The sequence below is a fragment of the Desmodus rotundus genome, chromosome 1, assembly GCF_022682495.2.
Source record: "Desmodus rotundus isolate HL8 chromosome 1, HLdesRot8A.1, whole genome shotgun sequence".
Taxonomy (NCBI): domain Eukaryota; kingdom Metazoa; phylum Chordata; class Mammalia; order Chiroptera; family Phyllostomidae; genus Desmodus; species Desmodus rotundus.
In genome coordinates, this window is record NC_071387.1 from 2,160,011 (window position 1) to 2,176,693 (window position 16,683).

Below are 16,683 nucleotides of genomic sequence, written 5' to 3' on the forward strand. Positions count from 1 at the left end.
AGCCCTGTACATAACCCAGCTGACTTCTCCATCCACCACCCACGGGTGGCAGACAGGTGGACTCACCTGTGCCAAGGCCGGTGAGCTCGCCGTGCGGGGAGCGCGCCCCCAGAGCGGAGGCGGTGGCTCCTGCAGGTGTGTGTCCGCCTTCCAGACACGCGACCACAGTTTTCAAAGGTGACCCCACAGCCCCGCGTGAGTCCCGTGGCTCCTCATCCTCACAACACGTGGTGCTGTCAGGGTTTCATTCGCACCCTCGTAGTGTGGGTGGGTACAGGGGACTCATTCTGGGTTTTTTGTTTCTTGATTTTTATTTAGAGAGAGGGCCGGGGACGGGGAGAAGGAGAGAGAACCATGAGCCCGTTATTCCCCTCATTGCCGCATTCAGTGGTCGCCTCTCGCCTGCGCCCTGACCCGGACGGAAGCTGGGGCAGCGCGCACCGCGGGGCGGGGGACGGTGACCCGTGAGACGCCACGGAGAGCTCTAAGTGCTTTGCACAGGCCGGCCGGCCCGCGCCGTTCCGCTACCCACGGCAGGCAGGTCCCCCCGGGATCCCCGTTTTGCGGGGTCCCACCCTGCGGGAGGAGGACTAGGGCTACGCGGGGCTCGCGGGCGAGGACCTGAGCCGCCTGCGCGGGCGGGAGTCGCAGAGGCCCGGCCGGCGGGACGGGAAAGGGCGGCCCGCTAGAGGGCGCTGCGGCACGGCCTCGGGCGGACGCGGCTTGGCCCTCGCGGGCCGCCGTACGAGATATAAAAAGCGCGGCGCGCGGCCGTATGCTCTTTCCGTGCGGCAGTGGTAGGGGTGTCCGTGTCCTCTCTGCAGGGCCACGATGGTCGTGGCCAGGTCGATGCCCACCGCCACGCCGCACCGGGGCCTTGCTGGGCGGACGGGCTGAAGCGCGTATGGACTCGGAGTCTCCGGGGGTGGGGGGGCGCGCCCCGTGGAGAAGAGGCGGGAACGGCGAGGGAGCCGTCGTCCCCGTCCTTCCACGCGTTGCAAGGTGGGCTGACTCCCTGCTTGCTAGGCGACTTCCGAATGGCTGTCGGTGTGACTGCTACAGGCCGGCGCGGTGCCTGGTGCCCGGGTCACCGGGGGTCCGCGCTGGATCACAGGCCAGGGATCGCCTGTCTTCCGTCCGATTCCACTGCGTAGTAACCGTCATTTCCACGCTGGGGCTAAGCAGGGAGCCCCGGGGAGGGTAACGGTCTGCTGTACTCTACAGGCCCGGGTGGCAGGGTCGCCTTGTGGACCAACCGCAGCAAAGCCCGGGCTGGGCGACGTGCTTTTTTCTGAATTTGTAAGATTCTCATAGGCTGGGTTTTTTCTTTCTCTGGCGAGTTTGCTGGAAACTACGATCCCGGGAGGGCACCCTGGACCCGGGTGAGTTGGCAGGTTGGTGCTGGAGCAGGTGGTCTCCTGAGGTGTGGCCTACGGATGAAGCCCTTCCTGGGTGCCGTCCTCAGTGCCTGTGGGGACTGAGACCCGGAGTTGATCGTCCCTGCACACTGCCTCTAGAGGCGTTGCAGATGTGGCTGCTGTGTCACATTTGTGTCATTAGGTGGCAGAAAGCAGAGAGGCCTGTCTACGCCCAGCGTTCCAGCTCTCTGGCATGAGCGCCTGGGTGATTGATGGTCTGACAGTCGGTGCAGCGCTGGCCCCTGGTGGTGCTGGCAGCGTGAAGCCTGTCCAGTGAGAGCTCCCAATTCCTTCCTAGTTCTTGGCTTCCCCCATCATGGGGCTGACGGGCGCCTGACAGCAGGAGGCAGGAGCCGGCTGCTAGCGCAGGGGTGAGCGGAACAGGTGAGTAGGCTTGGGGCTGACTTGGCCAGGCCCTGAGCGTCCCTTACCATCAGGAAACTGCAGCCAGGACCTGGTGGAGGGTGTGAGGCAGGCGGTGGCACGGGAAGTTTGGGGGAGTTGCTGAGCGGGGCTCATTTCCTGTGTCACCACCCTCCCCTCTGGTCTTGGGCACTTTGATGTGACCCTCCTCGCCACGGGGAGGGAAGGTGCAGAAATCTCTGGGCAGGGCCCTCCTGGCTGCACCGTGGTGCCCATCCATGGCAGCTGTGGCCGTATTAGACACTGAGTGGGGAGAGCAGGTACAGGCCTGGGGCCCTGGCCCCGGGGGTGGGAGGTTGGGGGGGGACAGCTGCCCTGCAGGTGCAGGACCCACCGGCACCACAGACGCAGCTGCTGTGCTGCACCTGTGACGCCAGGGCAGAGAGGAAGTGGCTATTTCTACGCTCAGTGCCCAGAACGGTGGGCACTAAGAATGGTTTGTAGCCTGACAGCCCTAAGTGCGCCTGGCCAGTGGGCAGCGAGACGCCAGGGGCGCTCCCAGGCGGGCCTGTGTTCAGGCTGCAGCTGGGAACCCCAGGCGAGACCCGCAGAACTGCAGTCTTCCTCTTTCCCCTGTGTCAGACGAGGCCGTTCTGAGGACTGACGGGCACACACACGGCAAACTCTGGGCCCCGTGGGACGGCCCGGGAGAGAGGTCTGGGCCCTTCAGCAGTCGTCCCGGGCTAAGAACCTGTACACTAGTGCGCACTCCTCGTGGGCCTGCAGGGCCCCGGGGGCAGGCAGGAGCCACCTTGCACACAAACGCCCCTGCTCTAGGGACCGCTGAGACGAGTGGAGCACTCAGAGCAGGAGAGGTTTGGGGGGTGGGGCTGCCAGCGGTTCACTATCGATGAGTCGGAAGTCCGGGCCCCCAGGGAACCCCTTGGTGGGCCGGCTAACTGCACATACACGGTGGTCCCAACCAGGGCACTGGGGAGGGGGGGCTGCTTTCAGTAACCCCGCTGGGAAGGTGGGTGTCACCAGGCTGTCCTTGTCCCCTGCAGGCGGAGGGCTCAGTCTGTCACAGCCACATAAGACCTCGGACCACCAGCTCAAGGTAAGACACTCCTTGCTTTTCGGGGTTCTATTTTGATTTGAGAGAGAGAGGCATTGATTTTTTGTTCCACTTCAGGATGCATTCGCTGGTTGCTTTTTGTTTGTGCCCTGACTGGGGATTGAACCCACAGCCTTGGCGTGTTGGGGCGATGCTCCAGCCGACTGAACTGCCCTGCCAGGGCTTCCTTGTTTTAAAATTTAAAAACGGAGCGAGACATCTTGCATCTGTTTCCTGAAACGAGTGGGTGTGCGAGTCGGACAAACACTGTTCACTGGTGGTTCTCCACCAGGGGCAACTTGGGGTCCCTCCCAGGACACTGTCTGAGGCTCCCAAGTGGGTGGTGCTGCAGGCACGGGCAGGGGTGGGCTGGGGCAGACATCCACAGTGCTGCGGCCGGCCCGCCCAGCTGCATGTGGTCTGGGTCCCCGGGTCGGATCCCTGGGGCTCGTCCGGGAGTCAGGCCAGCGCAGGTGCCGGTCTGATCGTGCATCCTCCTCCCCTTCTCAGGTCCAGGGGCCCGACCTGGGATGGGCTGGGCAGTGCGGTGCGGGTGTGGGCTCTGTCATCCCAGGACTCTTCTAGGACAGGTGGGTGGGTGGGGGCTGGGGTCAGGACTTCCTCGCCCTCACGGGGGATGCTGGTTTGCTAGATTCCGGGGTGGGGGGGGTGCCAGGTATAGAATTTTTTTTTTTTTTTAAGATTTTATTTTTTTACAAAGAGGGGAAGGGAAGGAGAAAGAGGGAGAGAAACATCGATCAGTTAATTGCCTCTGACACGCCCCCAACCAAGGACCCAGCCCGCAACCCAGGCCTGTGCCCTGACCGGGACCCAGACAAGCGACCTTTGTGTTTGTGGGAGGATACCCAACCTGCCCAGCCATGCTGGCCAGGGTGGAATTGTCCTCATTTGGGGGAGGAGTCCAGGTCGCCACTAAGCAGAGCCTGGTGGCCTTTGGCTGGGAGAGGGGCTGCCCTGAAGGGACGCTCTCAGTGGGGTGCTCGTCCTCGGCCCCTCTCTTCTGCACTCGGCAGCTGCCTCTTGCAAAACCCAGGCCTGGCAGGGTGAGGCTCTTCAGAGTTAAACGTAAACAGTCGGCGCTCTCGGGTGCCCAGCCCACGCTGCTTGTTGGCGCACAGGCGGCCCTGTGATGAGCCTGCAGCAGGGCCAGGTCTGGGGGGCAGAGTGAGGGGAGTGAGAGCCCGCCCCTCCGGGGCCTCTGGGAGTAGAGTCAGGTGCGGAGGCAGGGTGACTGTCAGATGACCTCGGTCACTGCACCTGTCAGGTGGTGGTAGTTACTGATCACCATGTGATAAGCGGCCTGGAAGTCCGTGCTTGAGGACAGCAGAGGGTTGTCACCTTGCCATTGTGGGGGTTCGGAGCGGCCTGGCTGGGTTTGTCACGGGGCTGGGGCAGCTGCTTCTGAGAGGGCACACCAGAGGTCCTCACAACGCAGTGGCTGGCTGGCCGGCCCTGCCCTGCTCTGTGGGAGGACACTGCCACCCTGGGCTGCGTGCCAGGGACGTGTGCCGTTCAGCACGTTTGGGGAGGGAACAGCTCTGCTAAGAGAACGGACACCTGGAACTTGTGGCCGTTCTTGCTGCTCCTGAGCAACCACTGGGTTTTGCCCGCCTTTCCTCGCATTAGGCTCTGGGTTTTCCATGGCTTCTCTACAGGGTGATGTAGAGTGGCAGGAGTTAGTGGGCCTGCTGACCAGAGAGGAGGACAAGGGGGTCGCTCATGTCCACCTGTGAGCCCAGCGGCCAGCTCGGTGCTGGAACCCGCGGGGTGCAGAATGGGCCTGTCCCCACAGGTAACTGAGTAGAACCTGGCTTTAGAGGGAAGCCTGCTTATGGGGCGTGGTGTTTTCTTAGAGCTGAGAGCTGCTTTTGGCTTTGAACTTTCACAAGGCTAAGTGTGTTACTTTTGCTGAGTCCCACCAGAAGTTGGGCGGCGAAGGGGGGCTTCAGAAGAGGGAGCTGGGCTTGGGGGCTGGGGAGACTTCAGCAGCCATGTCTTTGCATTCCAGGAACCGCTCTGCTGTGCTTGGTGAGCTGAGAGGGCCGTGGTCCGGCGCCGGTGTGCACGTCGTTGGGGCGGTCTGGGAAGCAGCTGGCCTTCTGTCTACTGATGGGGCTCCACTGGACGTGCCCAGGCACCGTCCCTGGTTGAGGGGAGAGCAGAGAGCAGGGAGGAGGATGCTGCCCAACACACATCTCAACAGCCGGTGCGGCTTTCGGTGCTGCCGGGCCAGGCGTGTCGGAGAGCTGGGACAGCCGTGACCTCGAGAAGTGGCCTGGGTGCAGGATGCTGGGAGCAGCCCTGTGCTTAGCTGTTGTGGGGCGAGGGGGTGGGGGGAGGCGGCGCAGGACCCCCTGCACTCCTGTGTACTGTGTACGGGACCCTTACGATAAAGCGGCACCTTTTGTTTACAGTGTACCCGTGACAAGCCTCTGTGAATGGGGCCACGGCCATGCACAGCCATGCACAGTGTGAGTTTGGAGATTGTGTGTGTGTGAGAGAGAGAGAGAGAAAGAGAACTTACCGTGGTGATAGGCAGCTCCCCGGTTATGGGGAGGATGCTGAGTGGTGACATGGCTCGTTACAATGTCACGCACCGACATGTGTAGAAGGACAGGCTGTCAGCGTCCACGCCCGTCCCACACACGGAGCCTCCCGGGGCAGGGGTAGTGTCCTGCAGTTCTCGCCGCACACGCAGACACAGCACACCCGCTACCCCCTGGGCCAGGCGGCTCACTGCACGGGGTCCTCACCGAGGGCGGGGTGGGGTGCACGGGATGTGAGTGAAAGGAGCTCAGTGGCTTCTGACTTGCATCTTTGTTTTGCTGACAGTTTCTAGAAGGCTCTTTGTCTCTGACAATGTGTCTTCAGGGGCGTTTCCTCCTAGACTGTACACTGTCCGTTCTGGGTTCCCTTACACAGAGACCTCGCGGGAACCTTACGACCCCAGATCCAGAGGCCGAGTTAGAGACGCGTTTGGGGGCGGGTCAGCCTCTGGCGCCCGCACTGTGGTGCCAGGCAGGGTTCTAGGATGGCCCACAGGGACCCCGCGACAGCGCCAGAGAACCCGCACTGCTGTGTGCAGGAGGCAAGGGAAGCCCCCCTCCATACCCAAGCTGCTGCAGGTGTGGGGTTCTGGGTGGCAGGGGGCCAGGGAAGGGGGTGAGGGGGAACTCAGAGTACTCACAGAAGAGCTATTTATTCACATTGAATGTTCTTGAAAGTAACAAAACCCAACGTGGCCTGGGTGGGTCCCCTTGGCCTGCCCTCGGTCAGGCTCCTGGTCCTCGGCCCTGCCCTCCCCCTTCCCGCCTCTCGTGCCAGCTACCAGGCCTGTCCATCCAGCTGCTGGACCCTGGGGGAAGGGAGGGGCACGGTGGAGGAGCCTTGGATCACTGGCCTAGCTCCTGTGGCCCTGTCCCTTGTCCGTTGGTGACAAGGTAAAGAGGCCAAGGGCGGCGGCAAGGCCCCCAGTGCGGGGGGGGGGGGGGGGGGCGACCCCCAGACACAAGTCCTGGCCGAAGGCCCCACTGTGCCACGCCATCAGGAGTACTTGCTGTTGGAGATCTTCTTCCACAGCAGCATCTTGAGGTGGCTCAGCACCAGCGAGTGGTGCGCCTCCACCTGGCTGGCCAGCCCGCTCAGCGTGGTGCAGGTGCGCAGCTGCTTGCCCAGCTCCTCGAGCAGGTCGGGGGGCGCCCCGGGCAGCAGGAAGTCCCGCAGCAGCCCGCACACCTTGGCCAGGTTGGGCTGGACGAGGTCGCCCTTGCACTGGCGCATGAGCTTGTCGCAGGGCGCCCGGCAGTCCCGCCCGTAGGTGCAGTCGGCGCTGCGCTCGCAGCGGCGGCCCCGCAGGAAGCGGCGCACGGCGGCCTCGGGCGCCACCTGCTGCAGGTCGGCCATCCTGAAGTCGTACTGGGCCGTGTAGCCCACGTTGGCCAGCGTGGTGTCGCACATGTAGAAGTTCCCGTGGGCGCCGTGGAAGAGCTCCTCCACGAACTCCAGCAGGCCGATGGCGATCTTCGCCCGCCAGGGCCACGCGGGGCCCAGCCACTGCTGCAGGGCCCGGTGCAGGGCGGGCGGCAGTGGGAGCGCGGCGCCGTGCTGGGCGCTGTGCGGCACGCCCTCAGTGACATAGAGGTCCCCGCAGTAGCCCAGCAGCCGGGCGGCGTGCCCCTTGCCCCGCAGGGACAGCAGCAGCAGGAACTCGTTCCGCTGCAGCAGGGCCCACACCGACTTGGCCTCGGCCAGCGACACCCTGTTGTCCTTGTCGAAGTCCGCCATCAGCAGGACCTGGCTGGCCAGCGAGGGCAGGGAGGGCAGGTCTCCCAGGTTCGCCTGATGTGTGGGACCAAAAGAAAGGGAGACGGTGGCTTCAGGGCCGGCGCGTGGCCAAGGTGGCAGGATGCGGGCCCTGGTGTTGTCCTGCCCCTGGGACCGCCCTACAGCTCAGGGGAGCCCAGCCCCCGACCCCACCTCCCTGAAGCCCACCCTGACGGCCCACCCTGCCGCGTCTCCTGGAGCTGCTCCGAGGGACTGTCCCTGTGGGCCTGGGGTGGGGAGACACGTCAGCGCAGAGCCTGCTGGGTGGGGCCAGTCACTCCCTGCTCCCACCCCACTCCTGCCACAGCCCCTCTTCACACATGGGGCCAGCAGGAGGTCCTGGGCAAGGTTCCGTCTGGAGCTGGAGACTCCCACCTGGCCCGCCCCTGCCCTGAGCACAGCCCCCGGAAGAGCCCACTGACCTTGAGGAAGCTGAGGGTCATCTCCCGGAACTCCTTGATGGAGGTGCCCCGGGTGGGCTTGTCGAACAGCACCAGCTCCCGCCGGGGCGCCGCCTCCGACCCGGCCTTGGAGTCCAGGCCCTCCTCGATGCCACACTTGATGGTCACCTCCTTGCCCTGCCACAGCCCGCTGTACACCTGGATGGGCCACAGGGACCGTCTGTGTAGAAGACCCCTCCCACTGTACCTGGTCCCCCAAGACCCCTGAACACACCATGGAGGGGGGCGCAGGTAGCCCGGCCCCACCAGGCCCACCAGCTCACCTGCTGGCCCGGGACAGTGGAGAGGCAGGTCCTCCACTCCAGCACACGCAGGGTGCACAGGTCCCGGCAGAGGGGGCCGGAGATGATGCCCTTCCGGTACTGGTCACACTGGGGAGAGGGGCACGCCAGGAAAGGGCTGGGGACGTGGGCCGCTCTAGCCCTCCCCCACCCTGTACATGCTGCACCCCCAGGCCGGCAGGCAGAGGCCCTCATCCTGTCTGCCAGCGGCTCCCTGGCTCTTGGGCCACAGCACCCGTCACAGGGGCCCCAGGACGCCGCAGCCAGTGAGTGGCCAGACGGCCCCCACCCCACGGCCCCGCTGGTGGGGCCTCATGCCCCCCGGGTTTGGGAGCCGCCAGCCCCCTGCCCCAGTGTGGCCTGTGCCTGGTGGCTGCCACAGGAGCAGCAGAGTCTGTGTATGTGATGCGGCGGTGGCGTGGGGGGGCTGTCTGTCCCCTGCAACCTACCCCCACCCCCTGCCCCGGGAGGAGCCCTCAGCAATACTCTTGTCAGCTCCAGAGGAGCTGCTGCCCCTGCCCCTTCGGGCCAGGGCTGCCCAGAGCAGGACCCCAGAGGCCAGGAGGCAACAGGGCTGGCCCTTCCCTCTGGGGGGAAGTCCCTGTGGAAGAATCCCGGATGAGCTCGCAGTTGCCATGGAGACCAGGCCCTGGCTAGTGCGAGAACACAGCCAGCACCACCCAACAGCAGAAGAGGGAGGGCAGGGGTGAGGCTGACCCTTGGACTCAGACGTGTGAACTGGGAAGGAGGTGCCCCCCCGCCACCCATGCTGTGCTGTGGAGGCCCATGGTCCTCAGGACAGAGAGGAAATCAGCAAACCACGCACCTCCTCCGTCCCACCCCCTGCAGGGAGCTGCCCCGGGGCACAGGGGGGCTGCTCTGCCCTCCAGACCCTGGCGTGGTCCCTGTGGCTCGTCACGCTCAGAGCAAGTCATGTCCCCTCCTAGCCTGTCTCCTGTCTGCAGACTGGGCCGTGGCAGGGGCCCAGTGAGCAGCGCCTGGACCAGCACCCAGAGGCCTGCGAGCACCCGATCCTGGACCCCGGGTCCTGCCCTCACGCCTGGCCTGGGACAAGCTGTGGAACCCCTGTGAGGCGGCCTATAGCCCCACAAGGCAGGCCGGTCTCCTCTGGAAAAGAAGGTGTCCCCAGAGCCCTGGGGACAGGCCTCAGGAGGGTCCACTGGCCCTGCCAGGGTACTTGAGAAAACGGGCTGCTGTTTCCCCCTGGCAAGAGGGCACGTCCGCCCTCTGCTCCCCAGCAGCCCCCTCTGCACTCTGCATGACGCGGGGGTGGGGGGTGGTATGGGGGGGGGGGGGGTCTGTGGCACACAGGAAGTGCTCGGAAACGTCTGCAACACTGATCATGTGCTCGCTGCTCCCTGACGGCCAGACCCCGGCCCTCACCCCCTCCCAGGTGCACCCCCCACTCCAAGTGGAGCACCTGCTCCCCACGGCCCTCGGGCTGGCCGCCCCCCCCGGCCCCCCCAGCCACACTCACGCCCCCCCCCCGACCAGAGGTGCCCCCCAGCAGGGCCTCCCGGCTCCGCCCAGGGGCCGAGGCCCCATCTCCGTCTCTGCTCCAACGTCTGCCCTGTGCCCCCCAGCCCCCTAGACTGTGAGAGCCGAGCCACATGTCTGTGCCCAGCTCTGGCCTGGCCCCCACGGGCCACCAGTGAGCTCGCCTGGAGTGAACAAGTGCATCCAAGAACGGAGGGCAGACCCGAAGGCCTTGCCCCCCAACCCCAGCACCAGGGCGGCATGCTTGGCGCCCGCCACTTGCTGGGCCCCTAGGAGGTCCTCAGCCAACAACCCGAGAACCTTTCCCAAATTTGGCCGGAAGGACCTTGTCCAGAGTGGGTCATCCTGAGGCCTCTGGGCAGGCGTCAGTCACCACCCAGAACCCAGGACAGGTGCCCCCCGCTTCTTCCAGCGTGGCAGGGACTCCAGGCCGCCCAGCTGGTGTGGGGCAGCTTCAGGCAAGTTCAAAGCCCAGGTCTCCCCTCAGCCACAGACCACGGCTTCTCCCTGCCGCCTCTTCTGATGGCTCCCTGTCTCTAGGAGGGGCCCTCGAGGTCCCCAGCATCTGCCCGTCCCTGTCTCCCTCCCGAACATCCGGAGCCTGTCCCTCTGTGCGTCCCTGGATGCCGGCCAGCCAGCCGTGCTCTCCTGGGTGCCAGCAGCGGCCTCCCCACAGTCCTGCCCTCCTCCCGTGTGGCTGCCCCAGTCTCCTCCACCCCCAGCCAGAGGAGCCGCCTGAAAGCCCACCTGTGAGGTCTCTGAGGAAGGAGAGGGGCTGCCTGGGGGCCAGCTCTGGGGGGGACAGAGCACCCCATGCCCCCAGCCCCAGGGGACACTTACGATGACCACCTGGCAGATGTGCCCACGGCAGAGCTCTACGTAGGACGAGTAGCTCACGTACACCAGCCAGCTGCCCGCGAAGATGCCCAGCCAGACCAGGAAGACGTACTTGACCCTGAGGCCCGGGAGCCGGCCCTGCCGGGAGAGGCAGCACATGAGGGAAGCGCCACATTCCGGGTGCGTCGCCCCCAGGCTTCTCATCAGCCCTGCCCCGTCCCAGCGTCCGGAGCTGCCCCCCACCCAGGAACACTCTGGGGTCTCCTCTGGTCTCCCTCCCCCCTCACAGCGCAGCCATTCCAGTGGAGGTGGGGGACAGGTGCCCAGACCTTTACACACACAGGCGGGCAAAGCCAGTTTCAAAATGCGGTGATCCAGGGGAGTCGACTCTATTTCGCTGAACAAAGACACTTTCTACACAGCAGCCTCCTGTCTTGCCCTCACGTCAGGACAGGTAACCTCCTCGCAAGGGCAGCCACGCACACTGACCTCTGCAGCAGAGGGGGGGCCCCTGCTGGGCCGGGGCCAGGCCAGCAGCGGGGGGCGGGCCTGGGAGCCCACGGGGCAGAGGGCTGGGCCCGCCAGCCTTGGAGATGCGCCTCGCACACCCGTGGTCCCAGCACTGTGTTGCCAACAGCCAAAGCGGGGACACATCTGGGCACCACGGACACAGGCCTGGACTAACACCGCGGTCCCTTCAGGCGGTGGGATGCTACCCTGCCCTGAAAAGGCAGGGAATCCTGACTCCTGCTATGACAGAGAGGGACCCTGGAGTCCAGGTGCCGTGTGGAATAAGCCAGTCACAGAGAGACAAACCCTGAGGGGTCCCACTCACACGCGGTCCCTGGAGGCAGATTCAGAGATGGACGGCAGGGCCAGGGCTGGGAGAGGGGTGGGAGTGTTCCATGGGGACCGAGCGTCCGTGTGGGAAGGTGGGCCGTCCTGGAGAGGACAGTGGTGGCGGATGCACCGCAGTGTGACTGTCCCTGATGCCGCTGAGCCGTGCCCAGAGCCGTGGGCAAGTCCAGAGGACCGATTTTGTGTTATGTGTAATCTGCCACAACAAAATCTTAGTGAGACACGCCACCCTGGCCTCGCTGCCACAGGCTCGGTCCCGGGAGTCCGGGTGGCCAGGAACTGTGTTCGTGCAGGGCTCTGCCCCGCTGGCAGCTTCTCCAGGTGACAAGTGGAAGCACAGGGCATGAGGGCCCCAGCGCCACAGCTGTGTCTATGGCTCATCCAGGGGAGGCAGGGGAGCCCCTCCTGTCACCCACTCACAAGGTTGCCCATCCCGGGAGGGGCTGCAGGGGAAGGACCCCAAGAACCCAGGGGGCAGGCTCAGCACTTCAGCGGCCACAGGAGCCGCGGGGACTGGAGTGGCCCTGGAGCAGAGGGGGGGGGGGGGGCCCGTTCCTCCCGCCACGGCGCCTGTTTCCGGCAGATCTGTTCCAAAGGAAAAACAGGAAAGCAGAGCGCAGTGTGGGGGTGCGGTGCAGGGGAGCTGGGGAGGGCTGTGGCAGGACAGGGTCCAGGGCGTCAGGCTGGCGGCCACCACGCCCCAAGGTGGTGTGAGGGGGCAGGGTCTGGGTGGGCTTTCAGCATCGCTGGGGTCCTGGGGGTCCAGAGGGCAGTCTGGACTGGGGGCCGGGGGGTGGAACCAGGCTGAGCAGGGCGATTGCAGGAGCAGGAGCCTGCCTGCAGGGGGCCCCAGACACAGAAGGTTCCCCCACCCCCACCCCTCCAGGCCTCTGCCTGGTGGCCCTTCAGGTACACCGAGGCCACCTGGCTAAGTCTGGCTGACCCCCAGGTCTTTGTGGTGGTGGGCGTGACCTCTAGGAGCAGCCCCTGAGGGCCACTGGGCCAGGACAGGCCTTCCTCCTGGGGAAGGGCAGCTAGTGGGGGTGGGGAGGGCGGCTCAGAGGTCAGTAACAGCCCACGGGCCTGTGGCCTGCGAGCTGGCTCCCTCAAGCACAGACAGGGAAACTGAGGCTCAGAGTGAGTCCTGCCACTCTGCGGGGGCGGGGCAGAGCTCAGACCACAAGAACCCCCTGGAGTCCCTCTCCAGCTCCTCAGCCATTCCCCGCTGCCCTGCAAGGCTCAAGGCCTTCCAGCAGCGCTGGGGGCCAAGGCACACGCCACCTCCCCAGGGGAGGGGGCACCTCAGGCCCTTCAGCTCCCCACCTGCCCAATGCTGGGCGAAGACCACCCACCCTGAGGCCAGGGGGCAGGCAGGGAGGGCGTCCAGCACAGACGTGGAGCCTGCACAGTCCCCAGCTGCCACCCTGCAGGAACCTTGGCGCCCTGGCCCCAGAAAGTCTCCGATCAGGGCTGGGCCATGGGCATCACAGTCACTGCGCGTGGGGCGGTGGGGGCGGGATGCTTTCACTCTCTGACAGGGTCTGGCTTGTCACCCAAGCCAGAGGTGACAGGCCCCCCACCCCTGAGGCTGGCACCCAAGGCAGCCTGGGCCTCCCCTGCACACGGAGGACCCTGGCAAAAACGCGTCTAGTGCAAGGTCAACGTGGGGTCAGGGGAGGCGGGTTGTTAGGGGGATGACCCAGAGGGAGGTTATGAATGTCCTTGGGGTATTTCTGTGCCCCGAGTTTTCCACAACAGAAAAACCAACCTTATCTTTAAGTAGAGGAAAGAGGGGCTTTCTGGTCGGTTTCTAGGCCCTGGGGAGCAAGGTCCAGCCCAAGAGGGGGTGGGGCCTTCCTCAGCGCTGGGAGCAGGGGCGCAGCACCGGCGCCGTCGGGCCCCTCCTTTCGCCCCAGCCACACCGCTCACACCGGCCTCCCAGCTGCCCCGGCGGGCATGCACCCTGAGTCCCGAATCCGCCCCGGCCCCCCAGCCCCCTCCCAGAGCCGGACGCCACGCGCCCGGCGGCCGCCCGAGCACCGAGGACGCGCGGGGTAGGCACCGGGCCGCGGCGCGCCTACCTGCAGGCCCTTGGAGAAGGGGCAGAAGAGCACCAGGTGCGCCAGGCGCCGCAGCCGCCGCATGGTGGGCACCGGGCCGGTGCGCGGGCCGGGCTCCGCTCGCCCTCAGCCCTGCGGGCCGGCCCGCAACGGCCGCGCTCCCGCCGCCCGCCGCGTCCCCGCGAGGGCGCGCGCCTCCGCCGGCGGCCGAAGGGAGGGGGCGCTGCGGGGGCGCGCGAGGGAAAGGGAGGGGAAAGAGGGCTGGGGAGAGGACGCGCGGGAGAGGGGAAGGGGAAAGGAGGACTGGGGAGGGGGCGCGCCGGGGAGGGGGAGCAGGGATGGAGGGGCGGGAATTACGGCGAGGGCGCAGAGAAGCGCTGCAGTACCGGCGGTGGGGATGGAGGCGCCCGCGGCCCCGCCCCACCCCTCCTCGTCCGCCCCAGCGCTCCCCCCAACCCCGGTGAGAACGGGGAGGGCCCCCAAGGCCCGGCCCCGCGCCCTGGAGCGGCGGCGGCGAGGCTATCACACGCGGGACCGTCACGGCGCGGGTCAGAGAAGGGGCAGGAGAACGAGTCCGGCGGCTCGCAGAGGACCGCTGGGTTGGGGTCGGGCGGGACAGAAGCCCCGGGACGCGGGCTTGCCGGGGAGAGGTCTGGAGACCCGGCCGACGCCAACCACCCGGCCTGGAGGGGCGACGGACGGCGTGGCAGCGTTTGCCTGTTTCTTGCATTTTTAAAGGACTGCGGTCGCCTGCACCTTTCCTGCTGTGCGGCTCGGCATTGTTTACTAGCCCGGCCTGGCCGGCACGGGCACTTCCGGATACGGACCCGTCCCTTCCCCCACCCACGCCGCTCCATCTTCCCGCCGACCCGCAGCCCGCGCGCTCCGCGGTCGCCTCCGGGGCGCGCAAGTGGAGCGAGGCGGGATGGACTTGGCTGCCGGCCCTCGCCCCTGGGCCGAGCGCCCTGGAAAGTCGGCTCCTCTCCCTTGCCTCGGGCACGGATGCTGGGTTCCTTCAGCCCCTCACCGCCGGAGGACGGTCGAGTTGATTCTGGATGGGGAGCAGAGCTGCGTAAACGTTGGCCTTCAGGCGCCTGTGCAGAGCTGCGGGGATTTCGGGGTTTCGTCCCTGCCGCGGGCCGCGGGAGGCCGGCCGCCCCGCGGCCCGGCAGCGCTGCCCGCTGTCAGCCCCGAGTTCTAGCCGGTCCCCAGGGTGTGCGCGGTCTCTTTGTGGCCTGTCACGTGCGTTTTCCAACTGACCCACGGTGCTGAACAATTTTGCATGCGCTCAGTTGCAACCTGGAAACTTTCTTCGGTAAAGTGTCCCTTCAGTTTCCTGCCCGTGTTTTGTGTCGCTCCCTTGTTACGGAGTTGTGAGAGTTCTTGGTGCCTTCGGAATAGCAGGACGCGGTCCAGTGGGTGGTCTGCAGAGGTCACCCACCCCCCGTCTGTGGGTATTCTCAGTTTTCCTAACAGTGTTTTACATGGAGTACAAGCTCTTCATTGCGTTGTGGTCCAATTTATTCATTTTTTTCTTTTTACAGTTGGTGCGTTTCGTGTATCATATCTAACACATCACTGCCTCACCCGGGGCCGCAAGGATTTTCTTAGCGAGCCCACGCCACCCACACGTGGAGTCGCTTGGCCCCCTCGGGCACTCGGTGTCCTCAGCCTAGTGGTCCTTGTCCTCAGATCCTGGGCCATGTTGGTCCCACAGGAGAGCCCAGGTGGTGGCCCAGAACTCAGTTTGTGTCCCCTAGGTCCCCAAAGGACCCCCGCAGGGGAGAACAGAGGCATCCTCTCAGGAAGGTCAGGGCAGAATCTTAAATGGACAAAAAGACCTAGATACCCCCGCCCCCCTCCTCTCTGGGGCAGACACTCAGGGCCGGGCTGCCTGACTGCAGTGTGTGGGCCCAGAGTGGGGGACGAGGGTAGTCGGAAACCTCCTCCTGCGAACTGGGGAGAAGGCCATGCCAGCTCTGCGGGGATCTGTGGGCAGAGGGCGAGTGAGGGAGGGCCTCTGCCCCCTGGCCCCCAGCCCGCTGTTGGGCGGCTCTTGCAGTAGAAGAGGCAGCATTGCGGACTGCGATGAAGCGGAAACTGACTCTGCTTAGCTTCAGGGGCCACGAGTGTGTGGCTGGCTTGGAATGGCGGCACCGTGGTGAGGCGGTGAGGCACGGCCCACAGCCTGAGAGGAGGGCAGCGTCTGGTGGAGCCCGTGTGCCTGCAGCTGGGGGTCAGTCCCCCGTGCACTGTCCCCTTACGCACATTCTGAGGTTCTGGGAGGACAGGAACTGGGGTGGACACTGGCCAACCCACTGCTCAGACCAGACGGCTGCATCAGTGGAAACGGCCCAGGGGCCCATGAAAATATAACAGGTTTCATCAAGGGACCCCAACCTAGAAGGGGCTCAATCCAGAGGGAAGTGTGTTTATCTTCCGTGTAGCACTACGTGTGAGCTTCTGCAGGCTGATGCAGAGACCCCACGTTGTCAGGGACGGCTCCTGCCACATTGCACTGGTGTCCTCAACATAGCAGCTTGCAGCCCAGAACAGCTGCTCTGCTCCAGCCATCACCTCCACCCTCCAGCAAGTAGGAAAAGCAAAGGGGAAGCGAAGACCCTGACTTTCTCTTTAAAGACAGGACCTGGAAACACACAGCTCTTCTGCTCACATCCCATTGGCCAGAGCTTAGTCACATGGCCCTATTTGCTGCAAAGAAGGCTGGGAAATGTAGTCTTCTGGACAGCAACATGTCTAAAGTTTGTCACAGGGAAAAAGAAACGGAGAAATGGGGACTCCGTCCCCTGGGCATATTGCCCTTCCAGATGTAGCCCATCCCACTACCTCAGAACACTGATGACCTTTAGGCTGAGGTCAGAGGTCACACAGTTCCCTTCAGACAGGTATGCAGGGAGGTGTGGAGAATGGGGAATCGTGTGTGGTGGGGATGCCTTCAGGCCCGGGGATGGTGATGTTGGGGGGGCAGGGGCGGGGTGGGGTGGGGAGGAACGCAGTTTCAGGCAGGGGAACAGAGGCGACAGGTGGGGGGCCGCACCGTGGAGCCTGCACTCTGCACCGTGAACGCTTGTACATGCAGGTGATCGGCGCAACGGGCTGCAAGAGCCCGAAGGAGAGCGACAGCCAGCGTCCTGTTCTATGTCCACAGCCTCCCTCTCGCAGAGTCCGCGCTTCCGGTGGGTTGAAGCCCATAAGAGGGTGGGGAGGAGGGGCGGAGGGGCCTGGGGCCTCGGGTGCCCCGGACAGAGGTCTTTCCTTGTCATTGCAGAAGCCCAGGTAAAGAGCCCCCCATAATGAACAGTCGAGGGAGTGGACGCGTCTTTGTATGAACGGAGTGACGTCACGGGTGTGGTCCGTCCCTACAAAGGAACGTCACTCCGCCGTAAAAAGGAGCATCCATCTGACGCG

At 65.3% G+C, this 16,683-nt stretch overlaps 1 protein-coding gene, 1 long non-coding RNA gene and 2 other non-coding genes across 4 annotated transcripts; 3 read left to right on the forward strand and 1 right to left on the reverse strand.

The window, feature by feature from the left end:
• The first annotated feature begins 764 nt into the window (after positions 1-764).
• On the forward strand, positions 765-5,332 carry LOC112306479 (uncharacterized). Its single transcript, XR_002974952.4, has 4 exons — positions 765-1,002; positions 1,717-1,802; positions 2,846-2,898; positions 4,925-5,332. It is a non-coding gene; the product is annotated as an uncharacterized lncRNA (long non-coding RNA).
• On the forward strand, positions 1,507-1,643 carry LOC112306638 (small nucleolar RNA SNORA17). The gene has a single exon (XR_002974967.2). It is a non-coding gene; the product is annotated as a small nucleolar RNA SNORA17 (small nucleolar RNA).
• LOC112306633 (small nucleolar RNA SNORA43) lies at positions 2,160-2,295 on the forward strand. Its single transcript, XR_002974963.2, has one exon. It is a non-coding gene; the product is annotated as a small nucleolar RNA SNORA43 (small nucleolar RNA).
• A 633-nt stretch (positions 5,333-5,965) lies between the features above and the next one.
• DIPK1B (divergent protein kinase domain 1B) lies at positions 5,966-13,535 on the reverse strand. The gene is made up of 5 exons (XM_053919160.2): positions 13,276-13,535; positions 10,340-10,474; positions 7,964-8,071; positions 7,662-7,838; positions 5,966-7,254 (listed from the first exon to the last, which is right to left on the reverse strand). Exons 1-5 carry the CDS (start codon positions 13,336-13,338, stop codon positions 6,460-6,462), a joined length of 1,278 nt encoding a protein of 425 aa, XP_053775135.1. The 5' UTR covers positions 13,339-13,535; the 3' UTR covers positions 5,966-6,459.
• Between the last annotated feature and the right edge of the window lie 3,148 nt (positions 13,536-16,683).